Consider the following 18,024-nt stretch of genomic DNA (forward strand, 5'->3'; position numbering starts at 1 on the left):
TGTGAGTGCACATAGACGCATCTCCCCCCAGCCCTCAGTGTACATCCAATCACAGTTAGTATAAGACTTTAAAGAAGCAGATGCATTTTCTCAGTCACCATTGCTATATTTCATTTAATCACAGCGGTTTTTACAAAGCCAGCTTAATGATTTTCCACTCCAGCTTCCTGGAGCTCACACAGGGAAAGTTAATGCTGTGTAATGCATCCATTTTTCAGAGCTTTTAAAAAGTGTAGTGCTCTTGTGGAGTGGAGAGAAAGGACATTTTTGAACTGTTCGGTTGCTAACAAAAAAGACAAACCAATTTTTTTTAAATTTTTTTTTAAAAGAAAAAAAACAAAATGTTCTGTTTTATATTTGTTGTGTTTTATAAATTAGTTTGATATTTTTGTTTAATTATTATTCATAAATCTACCTTTCCATTTTGTAAATATTGATCAGTGTGTGAAGTCTTACGTTAGGTTAACATTTATTTGAGAATTAAGCCATCCAGTAAGTTAAGATATATGTTATTTTGTTGGTTGATAAAATCTGAATGAATGATAATATATTTTATATTTATTTATTTTTTTCAGTTTCCCCCCTTGAGGAATTGCCACCTAAGTGTGGTCAGGGGGTTTGCGTGCCTCATTGACCTTAAGAGCTATACCAGCAGGAGCTTAGTCTTCAGGTGTGACACCCAGGTTGGACAAGTCTGAAGGTAGAGGCCTGACTAAGTGCAATCCACTTCTCTAGGTTGGAGTTGGACACATAGCTAACAACCCAATTCAATGAAGAAAACACTGTTACTATAATCACAGGGGAAATATGTGTACATATGATGGCCCTTTAACATTTCTGACTGCCCCCTCATACTGTATATGTCTGCCTACAATTGGCCCTGCTAACCACCACCCAAAAGCACATTCAAGAAATGGTAGGATTGCACCCTTAGACTGTCTGAATTCAAGTGACAGAAACAGTAGAAAACGACACCATAAAACGATGATTGACATCTTTGAAAATAGTTTTTATTGCAAAGCTAACGTGAAGATTTTGTTGCGTCTAATTATTTTCTGCAGCAAAAAAGCTATAATTGTTGCTGTAGGACCAGAGTTTAACTTTCCTGCACTAACTTTCTGATTAAAGCTGCCCAGTCTGACAACACATAGTATTGCCCTCGCATACTTTTCCAATACTTTTCTAACTTAGGTGAGCAAGCGGTCTACAAAAAAATATATAAAAAAAAAAACCAGAAAACTGCAGTAAGCACAAACCAGCCAGTTGTTCAATCTCTATAAATCTGAAAAAACAGAAACTGCTGAGCGGTGACTCATGTATCAGTCTATTATATAGTACAGGGCTGACTGTATTAAACAAATGGCTGGGCCTGCAGCTGGAAAAGAGAGGCAATATAGGGAGCAGAGGTTATTGTCTAATTTAAATCTTGGCTGCTTTCCCAGAAGTGTACCACATTCCAATTTGTGCCTGTGTTGCTTGGCGCTACTAACAGAGGTCCGACTGCAAATACTCAGAGGCTCCTCTCCAGAAATGTGTCTCAGAACTGACAATCAACAAGTTGGCAAGAATTAGAAGCATAAAGGGGCAAATTAGGGTTAAAATAGAAATAATAAAAAGAAAAATTATAGCTGGAGACTTTCTGTTACTTCTTCTATTTGCTTTATTCTGTTCCTCTTGTTTCAACAATTTGATGTGCAACAGAAAACCTGCATATTGCCTCTGTAATGTCTCTAATGAAAAAGCAGCTGGAAAAGACATCTGCAAGCACATAGTAGTTACAGTATGGTTGAGTGGACTCTTAGAAGCAATTAGCTGTTTCAAGCATTTTCTCCTTGGCCCGCTATTGTCCGTGTATCTGCTCGATTGACAGCACACCAGGACATCATTAGCCAGCCTGACAGCTGTTGAGTCGCAGTCGCACACATTGTTTTTCTCCTGACAGCCTCCATCAAGCTAAGTGCTTCACTTGTGTTTTAATAGTATTTAAACTTTAAATGTCACATTTCCTACTTCAAAAGCAGCTCCAGATTAAGATACCACGCGCTTTGAATAATTACAAACACTAAACTACAACGTTTGATTTCATATCAGCATTCTGACATTTAGGGAATGTCTGTGGAAACATAGACGCAATTCATTTCTTTTAGTTGACCGTTTTCCTCTGTAAGAAATGAATATATAAATAAGGAAACCTGACAGGTTTAAGATCAGAGGCAAATAGAATTAACTCTTGAGGCCTGCTGAGAGTGAAAGCAGCACTTTTTTTAAATGAAGAGAACAAGAGAAGTGTGAGGAGAGTGTTCAGACAAGAAGTAGAAAAATGAAAAAAAAAAAAAAAGACGTGTGCAAAAATGCTCTTCGTTTCATGCCACTGTCACTATAAGGCCAATCAAAAGGGAATATTTCAAAATTGAATTGCCTTACTGATGCTCATCAGGCAAACAAGTTCCCCTCAGTTTGTCACACATATCTTTCTTTTTGCATGCAGACTAAACGCAAACCTACACAACAAGAGGGCACGACTGTAATCTTAAACATTCCTACTTGCGAAAATAAGTATATCCCATATATGTTTGCAGCCCCTCTTTACAGTTTTATTGATTTGCTCCTATGACCACAGCTCCCCCTGAGCACTTTTATCCAATTCCTGTAACTCAGACAGCTAAAAAAAAAAAAAAGCAGGTCAATGACATTTTCTGTATTTGTGCCTCGACCTCTATTTCAAGACCACACTGTGAGTTTCTTCATCAATATAAATGAGAGCAGAAAAAGCCTGCTCTGTACTTCCTGTGTGCATGTAGTCTCATCACTCTTCATTCATCTTCATTAGGCTTGTTTGGACCTCTTCTATTATCTATTATCTTCAAACCTCTTGTCCTCAGTGAACTCAATTTGAATCACTTTGAAAACAACTCATAGACCATGTTAGATCTTTTCTATTCAGTCTGCAAATCCAATCAATCGATGACTAAATAAAGCCTGTAGGGAGGGAATAAGTATCTGCAACAGGGGGCTTCCCCCATTGTAAAGTACTGACTACAGCATTAAGTAGAGGAACAGAACACCCACAGTCTACTTGTCTTTAGCCAATTTACCTGAAGTCAGGGGGAGAGACTCACCGGACACACAGGGGGGAGTTAATCTCTTCATTCGTCTTCGCTAAAGAGATCGAACCAATTAGCTTCACACACTGACTGACAGCCTTAGTGTTTGCTTTCTCCCTTTCTCTTCTGATCCATGAGTTGCGTCTTTCATACAGGGAGCAGCAGACTAAGGCCTCAGAAATTATTTAGGAGTACAGTACATTGTTGAAATAATCCTTATGTCTTTATTCAAATTGACTGAGTCTAAAATGTTCTCCATTGCAATTTGCCGAGACTGATTAGCCAATGGAAAGGTTGCTTGGGGAAAGAACTCCAGAGCTCTGTAATTGAGCCGATTTGATAACTACTCACATTCTACTTTAATGTACTTTTCCTTTTACAGCGTCGCTGAAGGGCCAGGACCCGACTCTAGCATGACACTTGCAGAATCAAAAGTATAGAGGACAGTCCTTTTGCAGATTAGCATCCCTTCCAGTTGAATGATTGCTATTGTATGGTTGGCTGTAACCTTGAGAACATTCCACAGAAAACATCAGATGTGCCTTGAGGACTACTGCTATCACCACACACGATGAAGATTGTTGATTTAAATAGGTCATAGCTTTTGTTTTAGGAATAATAAAAAAAAATACAAATAAACATTCTGCAAGCAAAGCAACGAAATAAATAAACCTGTATTTATACAGTTAAACAGATATGTTTAACATAAACAATGGCAACATAATTAAAGATGGGCGCTATTTGTCGCAAAATATATTATTGGCTGACAATGGTTTGAGACTGTTTTTTCCACCAATACTGAACAACCTAATGTTTTGTTGTTTTGAGATATTTTGAAAAATAAGGCAATATTTCTATTACCGAAATTTAATAAATTTTCTTATTTTGTGTAGATGATGTTTTAGATGGAATATATAAAGTAGGACATCATATTAAAACTAGGGTTAACATTTTAATTCCATGGAGAAATATATAAGGTGATCTAAAATTAGGTTGGGGAGGGGGTCTATGTATAGAGCAGTTAATATACCGGATATTGGCAAAAAGCTAATGTTGAACATCTGTAAACATAATTCTAAACTAAAATATGACAAAATGCATCTTTGACCATTATAGAAGCTAATGTCTCCTGATGTACATTAATCATATGTATCGTTTATTCTATAAGCCAAGTTGCTTAGTTCAAAATCAAATTCAACATTTGTTTATAACATTTCACCAAAAAAAAAAAAAAAAAAAAAAATCTATTTGTGGTTGTAAAGTGGATATTGGGTAAAAACCTGTTGAAATCTAGTGGGTGTGTACACAATAGGAATTGTTGCAAAGCCTAAAACAGGAATGTTAAAAAGCGCTCTGTGTGCCAGCACATAACGTCTAATAACGAGCCGTTTCATTCTAATCCTTCATGGGTAATTATGAGATTAATACGTCAATTCTTGTTTTGGCAGGTTGGAGAGCTCGAGAAAAGCTGTGTGAACAGCAATCCTCATGTTGCATTCCTACTAACACATTTCTTTTTTCACAATTAATCTCATTTATTTTGTTTGATGTAGGAGTGATAAAAGAAAGATGCTTTTGTGTTTGTGTTTTTGTTTTCTAAAAGACACTACAAATGCTCTGGGGCGTGATTTATCATTGTTATTCAGTGCTCGCTACCTACACTTAAAACACAATCTTTCTGGATTTTAATTAAGCACCAGGGTACCTCCCAGGGGGTTCTGGCTTGGCAAAGGAAACTACTTTGATTTATGCACTTTGTTTGTTTGGGCTTGAAGCTTGCCTGTTATGACAGACTGTGGTGATGAATGAAAGAAACGAGCAATTATTCTTGTTTGTTAATTAGTTCCTATTGAAGGTGCATCAGGAAAATATCAACATGCTCCAATAATAGACAGTGACCACAGCAAAAACAGGATAACCCTATATGTTGGATTTTTTTCCACATTTTAACTATTCAATCGATAGTGTTTGATGCAAGTGTGCATAAGCCAGAAGAATAATATAACAATTTACATTCACCCTCTCCCCATCCACTCCACCAACAGAGCACCAAAAATGCGCAGATCAGCAAAATATATATTAGCATAGCAGTATAGTAAGTCCCACCTCAACAGTAGCTCCATTAAAAAGTTCTATTTCATTAACAGCAGAGACATGATCAGTTTTTTTTTTTCAATTATGGAACTATCTTTCTGACATCCGAGTATGCCAGTAGGGTTGGGCACCGAGAACTGGTTCCAAATAGGAACCGATTCCAAATGTCCGGTTCCGGAACCGTTACGAAGATGTTTGCATTTCGATTCTTTTTTTTCGAGTCCTAAATGCCCGCAATAGTTTGTTTCCGCGGCTTGCTCTGTTTGTTTATGTGGGGTATAAAATGTATAAGGAGCTAATCACCGGTAAATAAAGCCCATTAAAACTCTGGAAAACAATCACCAGTAATAAATAATTGCTCCCTGGTAAAGATAGTAGCTTTAACAACTAATAAAATGATAAACTGGTGATATTACAGCCTGAACACATAGTACAGGGATGCATTTACTCCACCTCCGGGTCCTAGTGCCAGCCGTTCGGTGAAGCCTGTTCCGTTTACTGCGTTTACTGAGGTCTACGTGTGTTTAATAAGTCTGTGTGTGTCTCGATGGACTGAAGCATAAACATGCAGACTTTCACACAATCTTTTCATTATATTCATGTCTTAGCAAATCGTCTGGAGTCCGGGCCGCCGCCATCTTGGATTAAGTCGTCACCGTTACCTCGTTGGTTATAAAAGCGCTGTATAAATCAAGCTGGGCTGCAGCTCTTGGTTTTTTAGACTGCTGCCAACTTGGTTGTAGTGTTATTTCAGCAAGTTTGAGTTTTACAATTACAGTTGGGGACCTTTGTAATTGAACACCCTAGATACAGTACAGCAACCAAATTAAACTGTACCAACTAAGTGCATTAATAAAAATGGCCACTGTGAAGGCTTTTTCAAATGAAAAAATTATCCAGTGAAATCTGTGACTTGTTTAACTGCACAACGAATAGGAATCGAGAATTGTTTAGAACAGGAATCGGAATTGAGAATCGGAATCAGAATCGTCAAAATCCAAACGATGCCCAACCCTATATGCCAGGGACATAATTTATCAAATTAATTTTGTAGGAGCAATGCATTAGTATAGTTTAATGCAATCATGAGCTCCTGTGCCATTTAACCCACATCTGATACATAAATAGAAAAAACCAAAGAAAGCAACAAATTGGATCACTATAATAAATGCATTGTTCAAACAAGTGCAAAAGACAAAAGAACGCTGCAAAACGCATCGCCTAAAACAACAGCAATTTGTATGTGAAGATCAAAACAAATGCAACACAAATGCAACACCTCCCCTGATTGTACAGTAAAATGCTTGGGTTTGAAAATAAGATCGCTTTAGTGTGGCAAACTCAACCCAGTACAGAACAACCATAGTCCACCCTTGTCTTTTGAGTAAACAGCTTCAGCAGCATGTTGGCCTGGAAATGGATCATAAAAGTTTGATGGAAGCTCCAAACACTGCCTAAGCACACATACACTCCAGTAACTATTGGCCTACTTTCATTACGAGCGTTGCGTTTTATCATTTTTCAGACAATTGTTTAATATTTAATGTAAAATATTTTTCTTTAAGTAAATTGCGTCAAACAAAAACATTATTTTATTTATATATATTTATGTATATATATATATATATATATATATATAAATAATATAAATATATATAAAGTTGTTACAAAATACATAGTCAAAATAGACTCAAAAGTCAAAATAGAAGGATTTATACATTGTGGGGTGGATTCACTAAGATTTGAAATAAAGGGTGGTAAACCAGGTGCATCCCTAAATCCTTTGGTGACGCAGTTTCTTCACCTGCGGAATTTACTAAGATTGTTGCAATCTTACCGCCCTATTTATATGAGCGCTTTGCTCGTTCAATGTGGAGAGGTGAGGCACACAGAAGCACACAATGACATTTGAGGAAGTTAAATTGGAGGCAGATGGACAAACTGCTGCACAAACATTTAATAATGTAGAAAACAAAATTTTCAAACTTTAAAACCTAATGTTTTTTTCTCACTAATTTAATGTGGATGTTCCATCAGGTCCTGTAACTTTGCACTGATTAGCCCATTAAAATAGGCTACTGATGTGCCATTGATTCGAGTTAATGCAGCAACAAAGTCTGTCAATCAGTCTGCACCATTTGAAGATGATCTACCGACCATCATCTAGCAGGTCTGAGCAGCGCTGTGTCATGCACACTGTCAAATGTGACCATTGCGCCATCACTGTGTAAATTACACATCTGATCAGCTGATTCTGGCCTGACATCAATGCGACACAAGAGTTTGACAGTCAAAACATGGAGATCACTGGAGCTGTGCGTCAAAAGACACATGTACCGGACTCCACACGGTCTTCAGGCATCCAGCTGTCTCTCTCTCCCTCACACACACTTTATTTTCTCATTCAGTGGATGTTAATATTGACAATTGTTATATTTGAATTATTGTGTTATAGTAGAAAGGTTCACTGGAGCCTTTTGTTTTCATCTCACTGTGTTTTGAGTCAACATTTACTGCAGCTTATCTCTGCGTGTGTTTGCACCTGCTAGTCAAGTCGTACTATTTTCCGGTGCTAAAACAATCACCACAAACAGTTCCAGATTTGGTGAATTGCAATGCGCCCACTGCATTAATTTATTTGCATTTCCTCCTCCACTTTTTTTTGCTCCCCTTGTGAGCTTTGCATACTGTACAGATTCATTAGAGGGCGTATTGTGACGTGCAGCAGCCGCGCACTCCTGATTCCTTGGGGTTTGTACGGCTCATTAGAACATGGAGTGACCCTTGCACATGTTTCAATACCCCTAAACCTTTAGTGAATGTATGTTTTAGTGTATGTTTTGGTACTTTTGTAATTTTTTTTAGTTTAGTCATAACTGGATAAGAGATTGAGATTTACTTTTAAATTTATAAGGAATATTTACTTTTACTAAGTTTACAATAATTATGATGACCTGATAAACAAAGAACAATTAAAGACATGAAAACATATTTTCATAACAAGCAAATAATATGGGTAGGAGGAAACACTGACATGCAATAACACTTGTACCTGTGACGTTTTAATATCGCAAATCTTGTCGCACAATGTTTCACATTAATAAATAATAACAAATAAATTATGATCATATTGTTTGAGTTCATGATACAGTAATAAGCCCCTAATGCAAAAAAAAACTTTGTTCATTGTTCTAATACAATATTTCACATAGTTAGTACTTGTAAGGGCCAACAGTCTAGCCCATTTTGTAAAACTACCAGCCTCAAAAAAGCTAATCCTATGCAGCAGTGTTGATCCTGACATGATATGCAAATCAAAGTAATAAGGAGACATCTCCTTACATGTACTGTAAGAGTAAAACCAGTCAACCACAGGAAGACATTCCTAAGAGGACTTTGTGTGAGCTTTGCCCTTCTGGACGTGTATCAGAAGCTAATGGAGTTGCAGAAATACAGGTAGTATTAGGTTTACTATGATTAGCCAGGAATTGCTGAAGGTCATCAATAGTGAGCTAAGCAGCCACAAACCTTCATAAAGCCATGCAGCGTGTCATTATTTTTAAAGTGTTTCATTATGGACGGTTAACCTTGGCTAACTTCACCCTAACACTTTCATCAGCTGCCTGTAATGTTTTTGAAACAATGTCATCATTCAGGTTCTGTTCTTGTTTGTCAGGTGAAAGTAATTCCAAAATCAAAAGGGGGCAAATTATTTTACTTCAAGGTTGAGTAAGTATTTCAAAAGTCGAGCATCAAGTCCTAAGTGACAGTAATTTGAGACCACATCGGTAGTCATTGGCTGGTCTTGGTAGGGAAAGTCTGCCAATGCAAAGACCTTGCAGACCATAATCTAGTTATTACCTCTTACATGACACTTACATAAAGTACTGTACATACACAAAGCATTAAATAATGACATACTGTCAATGAACTTGAACTTTGGGCATTTTTCCTGTTATTCTTTGTGATAAAAAGCATGACTCAGGTTTCACTTAGTTTAACAAAAAAAAGCCAAGAAAGAAACTAACCCTGGCAACTTGATCAGAGTCCTTTGCCAAATGCATGTTTCTGCCTGGTTCTGCTGTATCAATGCCTAATAACTAAAGATTGATTAACATTTATCTTATGACCCATTAAAAATAAAGAGCAGTGTGTTTTAGGTTTAAATAAAGATGGATTCAGGTTAAAGAGTCAAAAATGTTAGAACAGAGTCATACTGAATCAATCCAAGATTCAAATATGGCAACCACAGAAAAATAAAGAATGATCAAAAACAGCATGGCGTGAGGTCTATCCTTGGTTAAGATTTTATCAAAATCGGTTCAGAACTTTTGATGTAATCCTGCTAACAGACAAAAAAATGTATAAAAAATTATTGTTTGCATAACTGTCCCTGTGTTTGTCAAACTGCATGATAACAATATACTCTTAACAAATACCATATTTACTAGGACAGCTGTTTCTTTTTACCCTAAGGCCGTTTAACAATATCCCATCTGCAATTTTCAGGAAAATCACAATATCATTCAAACTGAACGAATATGGCAAACAAAACACTCTCAGCTCTCTGGTCAGAGCAATCTTATCAGCCAAGTCCATGTACATTAAAGATCCAATCAAACTGCTGCAGGGTTTGATGGCAGCTTTCCAGCTCTGGGAGACTATTAAAGCCCGTTTAGAGGGTGAAGTAGGTTTATAGGCAACAGTAATACTGCTGTGGTTGTTAATGTTGGGATCAGCATTAGCAACATATCCAACCACAAAACACCAGAGAAAAGGAGCATGTAAGAGCTCCCCACGTAGACTGGAGACCAGTGACCGAGGTTGTTTATTTGACCAGTGTGATGTTTTTAAAAAGGGGCTTTACAGTGCTGCCTCGCTGAGTGATAAACAAGTTCAGTTCAAAGTTGCTTCAACCCTGCGGCTGTTTGCTCATACAACTCTTGGCCCATTCAAATACAAGTTTTATTTACACACATTATCTGAGCTCTTTGTCCAACAGATTGGAGATATATTTGCACACCTGCTGCTATTGTCAGTCGTTTTAGTGCAACCTGGTAACACGCTGCATTATGAGAATGTGTGATGTTGGGGGGAGGGGTGGAAGTAAAGAGATGGATTAATCACTATGTAACAAGTCATAGTGCACAGCTGCAGCAGCACAAAGACTTTCAAACACAATTGTGAATATCAATAACTTGCTAACATAAACATAAACACAAGTGGGAAAGTGTTTGACAATAAAAAAGATTTGTGCATTTCAGAATTTTCTTATTCTTCAATAGGAAAATCTCACTCAAGAATCTGAAAGTAGAAGGTATAAAAGAAGGCATAGATGCTGATTAAAAAAAAAAAGAAACGATTCACTGACCATTGTTCCCTGATACAAGTCAAGGTCTTTGAGTCAAGTTGCATGAGGCCAATGAATGGACATTATATCTATGTACTTGTGTCTTCACAGTGAGGATAAACACCTGAGAGACACTACTACACCTATGGAATCAACCAACCAGACTTGGCTGACTGCTCCCTTTGAAAACTGCTTAATTTATGTTAAAAGCCGATTTATGGAGCACAGCAAGTTATTCTCCCTGCCTTTTCATAAATCACCAGGACTGAGGCTGTCAAAGACACCAGATTAAAACAGTTGATCGTGGTGGGGAAAAAAATAACTTGTGTCATTGCTCTGCTTCGAATCTAGCAGGAAAAGTATGAAATGACTCTTATAAATTACTTTTGCTTATGCCTTTAGAAGATTAACTAACTTAAACAGCTGGCATGTCATTCGTCATGCTAAGCGACACGGCTTAACTAAACTCTAGTGAGCCAAGTGCGTTTTGGTACTTCATGAGTGTTTCAGTGAAACACCAAACTCAAAGCCTTTTCTGGACATTGTCATCTTTTCTGCTTCCACTGGGAGCTCCAGCTAAGGTGAACAGCTTAGACATGTTCCACATCACTAAAGCTTATAATTTACAACTCTGAGTGTTCTACGTCTGCTTTTGTTTTCAGTTCTTGCAACAAAGAACCTTGCTGGCCACTGTGTTTCATTATGTCTTTAATGAAATCCCTATCATTAAAAGTCAGATGTTTTAACTTGACCATGACAACATTTAATATATTTAGATATTTTGGTGGGGATACAGAAAATCTTCATCAGGAGTATTTGGCACTCTTTTACATCAATCCTCTTTGAACCAGATGTCATATAGACAGTCCTACACTACACATCATCCATAGGGAAGGTAAGAAGGAATAATGCTTAAAAAAAATTGCACTTGTGTGCACTGGCACTGTGTAATGATGGTGTAACGACAATTAACTACAGGGTATAGATTTGTGCACTTGTCCTAGAGTTCCCTTTAGCTGCCAATGAAGAGCTCACATGCTAATGACAGCTCAGTCTATTGCTCTAGTTTTTTTTGTCAACACACTTAAGAAGCATATCAATAGTTGATTTTGTCAAAAATAGCTAGAAAATGAAAACAGCATCTTACCCAAAGCCTTATTTGTAAAACAAAAAAAAACAAAAATACAATGTTCTCCTGTGGCAAGCATTTTTCATTTTAGGGATACTTATTACCCTGATTACCATTGGCCACAATGATCAGGTGATGTCAAAATTAAGTTTGAAACCAAAGCACTGTGTGAATTTATAGATATTTGGAGTTTTTGTTTAAAGCTTCTCTCTTTTTCTGACTAAATGAACATACACAGTACGTATTTTCTTGGAACAATAGGTTTTATTTTTACATCTTGTCCAGATTAGAAAATATGTACAAATGTACACAAATGTACATTTTGTAAAGTATTTTTCCACAGTGCGTGCTCACTCACTGACAGCTCTGTCTCTGCTCAGTCACTCAGGTTTGTGGGTCTTTTCCATTAACTTTAGGGGTTTCTTCAGCTTCAGGTTTGTTTTTACATCAGTTTGTGCTTGCTTATTAAAGAGTAGAGTTCTGGTAAACATTTGTTCGTTCAGACGTGGTGCTTGGTAGAATGCGGCTCGCTTTGCATCTCTGTCTTCTTCCTTTTTTAACCGTCAGATGGCTCGAAGCAGTTTTTTTTTACTTCACTGAGTGTCTGACACTTTCCTTGTTGTATTTCATTACAAAAAACGTAGTAGTAGTATAAATATTAGAAATTAATTAAGCCACACACACACACATCATTAAAAAAAGTTAAAAGAAAGTTATGTTGAGTATGAACACTCTTGTTCATTACATTTTACTTCATAATTGGCAACCGCATGTGTTGAATTCATTATTGAAAAAACTTGTTCAGTAAATAGTTTGTTTGCTATTGTGATCAAAACCATTGATCTAAAGCTCAATGCTAATGCTGTTCTGTAAATAGTTTTCTAATCAGCAATACATATAACAATTTCTGATCAACCCATATCAACTGCATGCTTAAAATAACATACCGGTAAAAGCCCCGCCCATTTTAAGACAACCTGACCCACTTTTGGGTTAAATCTCAGCCACTTCCAGTTTAAATTCTGCACACTTCCGGGTTAGGCCCCGCCCACTCTGAGTACAGACAGATAATTAATATGGTTAACAGATAGATAATGCTGTACTCGCTCATCCCTAATTAAAATCTTGCAGAGAGAAAAGAGCTACGTACAACCGCATCTGAACAACCACACCTCGACTTATCAACCACAAACTTGGTTTACAAGGTGGTAAAATCAGAGACAACTTGCCTAAAACAGTAAGTAAAACAAATTGAATGTTGTGGGTATTGTTTGTATCTATTATTCAGGGGTTTTCAATTGACTACAAAATGAAAAGAACATTAGGTCCAGCTGCCCATATGAACTACACGATAGGTAAAACATGAGGAGGTGTAATGACGTAGATTTATGAGCAGCGATGGCAGGATTGCTGATCTGGGTAATGGTCTATGTCTGTCTAACATTTCTGAGCCTTTGACACATCCACCTCATAAACAAAGCAGACAACCTGGTCCAGTGTTCTCCCTCAGGTTTTTTCTGTTGGCTGTGCATGTCAGTTTGATCGCAAAAGGTTGTAATGAAGTGGAACAAATTCTGAAGGACTTTTCTGACATTTGTTTTGTTGTCAATCGTCATCGTCTTGATGTGATCAACAAAGCAAAGAGAATGACGGCTGTGATAATGTGATACCACAGAGATCACAAACCATCAAACACTCATAAAGAAGCCATTAGACTTTCATTTTGGCTCCCCAACCTGTGTTTTTCTCCTGGAAGTGTGTTTTTAGCCAAGGGGTTGGACTACAAATAACACTTTTGCTCTCAGTCGGGAAATTTGGTGTTTAATAAATCTGCTGAATTACGTGTCTTGACAAGCCACAATTAAACAGAAACACATCAGCTCTTCACTTACTGGACAGTGAAGCATTTAGCGGGTAATCTTAAGAGCCGTATCCATCAAATATTAAGTTTGTCAAAGCAGACAACCTCCAAGTCTCCCTCTCTCTAACTGACACACACACACACACAAACTAGTGTTTGGATATGTTTAGAATGTGGGTGATGAAATGGCACCAGCTGTGTACACTGGCTATGCACAAGGGCCCCTGGTTAAGCAGAGAGTTAACCCCTTCCCTCCCAATGAGGCAGAATAGACATCAATGACAAAAGAAACCTGGCACATTGTGGTTTGGAGACAATTAGAGGCTACTGCCCCCGAGTTTCCATGCTGTGAAAGTACAGTAATTCATTAAGACCCTTCCCCCCAGGGCCTTCAATCCAAATTGTTTTTGGTTTCCCAAGGTAAATATAGGTTTGTGTCAGTTGCACATGAACCACAGCCTATTCTTCTTTTGCATCTATTACAAGCTTAACTGGCTTAATAAAGCAAATCCTCTGATAAACAGTCGATGTTAACTTTTCCACAACCATTGTATCACGACTTTTACAGCATAGCCAGTCTTTTATGTTACTGCATGGTATAAATAGCTCATCTGGAAGAATTATTTATGGTGCTTTCACTGCTTTACTCAAGTTCCATCAGAATGAAAAAAAAAAATATCAATAGGAGACAACACGTAAAATAAATGAGGGAACTTTGAAGATAAAACTTTTATCATTTAGCCTGACTGCATATGAATGAATAATCAGTATATATCAGAACAAACCTGGAGTGTTCCACTTTCTATCATGGCATTTTAGGTTGATAATACGGCTGAGCTATACAGTATATTGTGAATTGTCTTACTTTTAAGACTTTTTTGAGTTAAAAATAGAGGTTTATATCACATATCACCATTTTGAGAAAAAACATTGAGATATGAGTTTTGGTCCATATCGCCCAGCCCTAGTTGGTAATACTTTTGGTTAATTGTTGTATCAAAAATGTAAGCCGAAGCAGCTAGGTGTTGTTAAAGACAAACAGATGCGTGTGTTCATTGTGCGACCAAACCAACTGTTAAGCAAGTTGTTAAGAAAGAGGTTGGCAGGTGCTTATTACACAGGGACGTGGCTTCGCTTGTCAAGCTAAAACGTGGTAAAAACACATCCTGGTTGGGTGTAAAACTGATAAAACTCGGAGTACTGATTGCTTTTTGAAGACAACGCTTGCTAAATTACATTTGATCAAAATAGCATTGAGATGTGATTATTGAAACGTTAGAGTTTGATTATAATTTGCCTTCTTTTTAAGGACTGACCTTATAACTCTTAAAACAACACAGCAGCAGTAACAGTGTTCACAATGTTCCACAACAACTTTAGAGCTCTTTTTTTAATGGTTTCATTTCCCAGCTTTGCCTCCACATAAATACACTAGTCAATTTTGAACTGAAAAGAATTACGATGTCGAGGTGAAACTGGAGATTGCAAATAAAACATGAGTATTGGTGCAGGTGAGGAGTTTGTATTAACATCTGTTGATGATTTCTTGGCGCCTGGAGCTAATGAAAGCCAACACTAAATCTGGACACTGTATCTGAAGCCGTATTAAACTAGCAGTGGAAAAAGGAAGACCAGATGTTTGTAATAAGGGATAGCGCCACTTCTTTTTCATTAAAACACTCAAGTTAATCAAATGTTACTTTTATAAAAATAAAAGGCAATAACTGCTTGCTGTCTTTGGTTGATGCTCAAATCCAAACTGTCGCTAAAATAAAGTAATGTTCTCGACATTTTTAGATTTCACTTACGTCAGCCAGGTGTTATTAGTAGAATCCAAAGAGGGAGGCAAACTAGTCTAATTAGAAGATCAATTGAAAATGATGCAACTTTAAATACCCAGCGATTGGTTAAGGCAGCACGGCTGATCAGTGTCCAGCCTCAAATCAATGCAGTTTAAGTGAAAGCTGCCCTGCTGTGCGACAGTGCCGTCTCCCTCGCAGCACCTCATGTTTCAAACACTTTTTGGTTCAAACCTGTGTTTGAAAAGCTCCAGATTACAGCCAGGGGTTTTCTTGCTTTAATAGATCATCATGTGCATCATTTAGCTGTGTGAAAGTTGAAGCTTGTTTCTCCACCAACACCTCAATTTCATCTTCATCCCTGTGCCAAACACAGGCTGCTTCATTAGTCATGACTGCAGCACCTAATTAAGTTTGTGCCACTCGTTTGGATTTCTGTGTAAATGTAAAAGAATCTCTGATGTTTCAAAGTGCCTCTGGGCCCCTTCTGTCTCTGCTGTCATTAAAATTGAACATTTCCTAAGACGGCACTCTGAGACCTTGTGTTCAAATCAAAACTGTAAATCTGGTGAGAGTTTTTTCTTGTTTTTCCCCCGCTTCTCGCAAAAAGAAAAAAAGTGCAGCGGCAGCTTATAAATAGATTAAATACTTTAGTCAGTTGTCATTTTTTAAGATGACTAACTGCTCTGTATTGTGCTACCTTTCTGTGAGGTGATTCAAATAAAGTTGAGGCTGATTTGAAAGATGCATGCAAAAAAAAGTCTATTTGTTCACCAATGGAAAGCCATTGTAATTAGCATGAAATGCATGCTTTGTATTCTCCCTCCCTGGCCAATCTCTCCAACATAACTGGAAGTGTATGAGTAGGAACCTGCTCACTCTGCATCCATTTGTTTTGTGGTCAACGACTGTTACTGATGAAATGGTTCTGTTGAGCAGGAAAATCTAAAAGGCAGTGGCTATCCGTACGGTTGAATATACCGACATTCTAGCCGTACGCAGTATTTGGTCACGTGATAGGTCAGTCATTGGTCAGTTTAGGTCATGTGACTAAGGCTAAACCTAACATCTAAAACCAAACCCTAAAAATTGTTGCGATATTAGGTTATAGCCTAACCCTAAAACGCTACGTACGTCTTCCACCGGGGTTGTCCGTACGACAACCGTACAAATAGACACTTTCAATTTAAAAAGGGGAATATAAAATTGTGTCTTGACTTCAACATTAATTCAAAGCTACGTCTGTTCAAGTTTCTCGAGGGGTGATGAAGACATGATGAAATTGGGCACATATGACAAGTTGGCCACATGACACAAAGCTGATGAAACAGTGAGACCAAACCTGGTAACTGTTATGAGCAGCATCAGATTGTAAACAGAGCAGCACTTAAGGGCTGAATAATTTGGAAGAAAGGGGAGGGTGTGTGTGTGTGTGTGTGTGTACTAGGAATGGGGGGATGCCAGAGTACTATTGTTTAGACTTAGTAAAACCACAGGCAGTGGTTGCATGAGTTATTTTGAGCGCGTGTCTCTAATAGTGAGCTCTCTGATCACTCATGAATCAAACTGCAGATTGAACCTAACAATAGTTCAAATGTTGCACCACGACTTGTGTTTAATAAACACAACATCTGCCTGGCTGTGCAGGATAAATAAACTCATCAGATGTGCTCTTGTTGTAAGTCAAGATGTGGGAGCTGTTTGGAGTGAATGCAGAATAGATACATAAATAAATGAAAGTGTTGCCATCAAGTGGGTTTTTGTCAAAGATGAATAGAAGTATGCACAGAGGGGTGTACAACAAAGTGCAATACTGGGAATAGGAGTATGTATTCATTCTGATCAAACAGGAGAGTTTATTCTTAGATGATGAAGTAGTCATCGATCACATTTTACTGTAATAAAAGGTAGTGATGTTGAGATACAGGAACTTGTGATAATTGTTCTGATGCTTCATATTATGGAGAGATAAGGGAGACAATTTAGTTCCTTTATATATCACAATCCCGAGCTGTAGAAGATAAATAACTAAGTGCTAAAAGTTTCACTAATAGTCAACACAAAATTTAAGGAACGGCTTCCTCACCTTGTTGAAGTTATAGTAGCCCAAGCAATGGGCGAAATCCAGGTTCGGAGGCTCTCCCGGGATAGAATTCCCACCGGCAGACGGATAAAACCTTACATCCATGGTTCCTGAGCGGAGCCGCGCTGATGGAGCTCAGTTTGTTTCCACAATCCGACCAGAGGCAGAGAGAGACGGATGCACGGGGACGATGATAGGCAGCGGTAAAACAGGCAAAGTTACAATATTCCTCTTCTTGCACCTAGTTACACTGCTTCATTCCAGAGGAAGTCCACATGAAGGTAGAAGTGAGTGCATGGAGCTGTCCCTCAGAGACACAGACACTGGTGGATGGCCGTGCATTGACGCGCAGCTGCTGCTGTGTACAAAGAAGAAGCCACGAGACCGGCGGCAGCGCGAGGGTCCACCTCTTCCTCCACCTCTCCTCACACACACACACACACACAAAACAGCCTGCAAACAACACCGCAAAGTGCCCACTCCAACTCAAAAACACCTCCTCGTCTCCGCTGAAGTTTATTTCTCAAACTCAAAGAGCGATTCTGAGGAAAAAGTAGCAGGTGGGTCCATTGGCTGAAGCAGCGCGTGTTGTTAGCACCATAGA

The 18,024-nt window shown here is 38.0% G+C and overlaps 1 protein-coding gene across 1 annotated transcript in view; it reads right to left on the bottom strand.

Annotated features, from left to right (window-relative positions):
* The window catches only part of tox3 (TOX high mobility group box family member 3), a 55,173-nt gene extending 37,648 nt beyond the window's left edge, over positions 1-17,525 (bottom strand). The window contains exon 1 of the mRNA XM_028443303.1: positions 17,424-17,525. Within this exon, the coding sequence (XP_028299104.1) occupies positions 17,424-17,525 (102 nt within the window). The remainder of the gene's footprint in view (positions 1-17,423) is intronic.
* Positions 17,526-18,024: the final 499 nt, after the last annotated feature.

The sequence above is a fragment of the Gouania willdenowi genome, chromosome 3 (assembly GCF_900634775.1).
Source record: "Gouania willdenowi chromosome 3, fGouWil2.1, whole genome shotgun sequence".
Taxonomy (NCBI): domain Eukaryota; kingdom Metazoa; phylum Chordata; class Actinopteri; order Blenniiformes; family Gobiesocidae; genus Gouania; species Gouania willdenowi.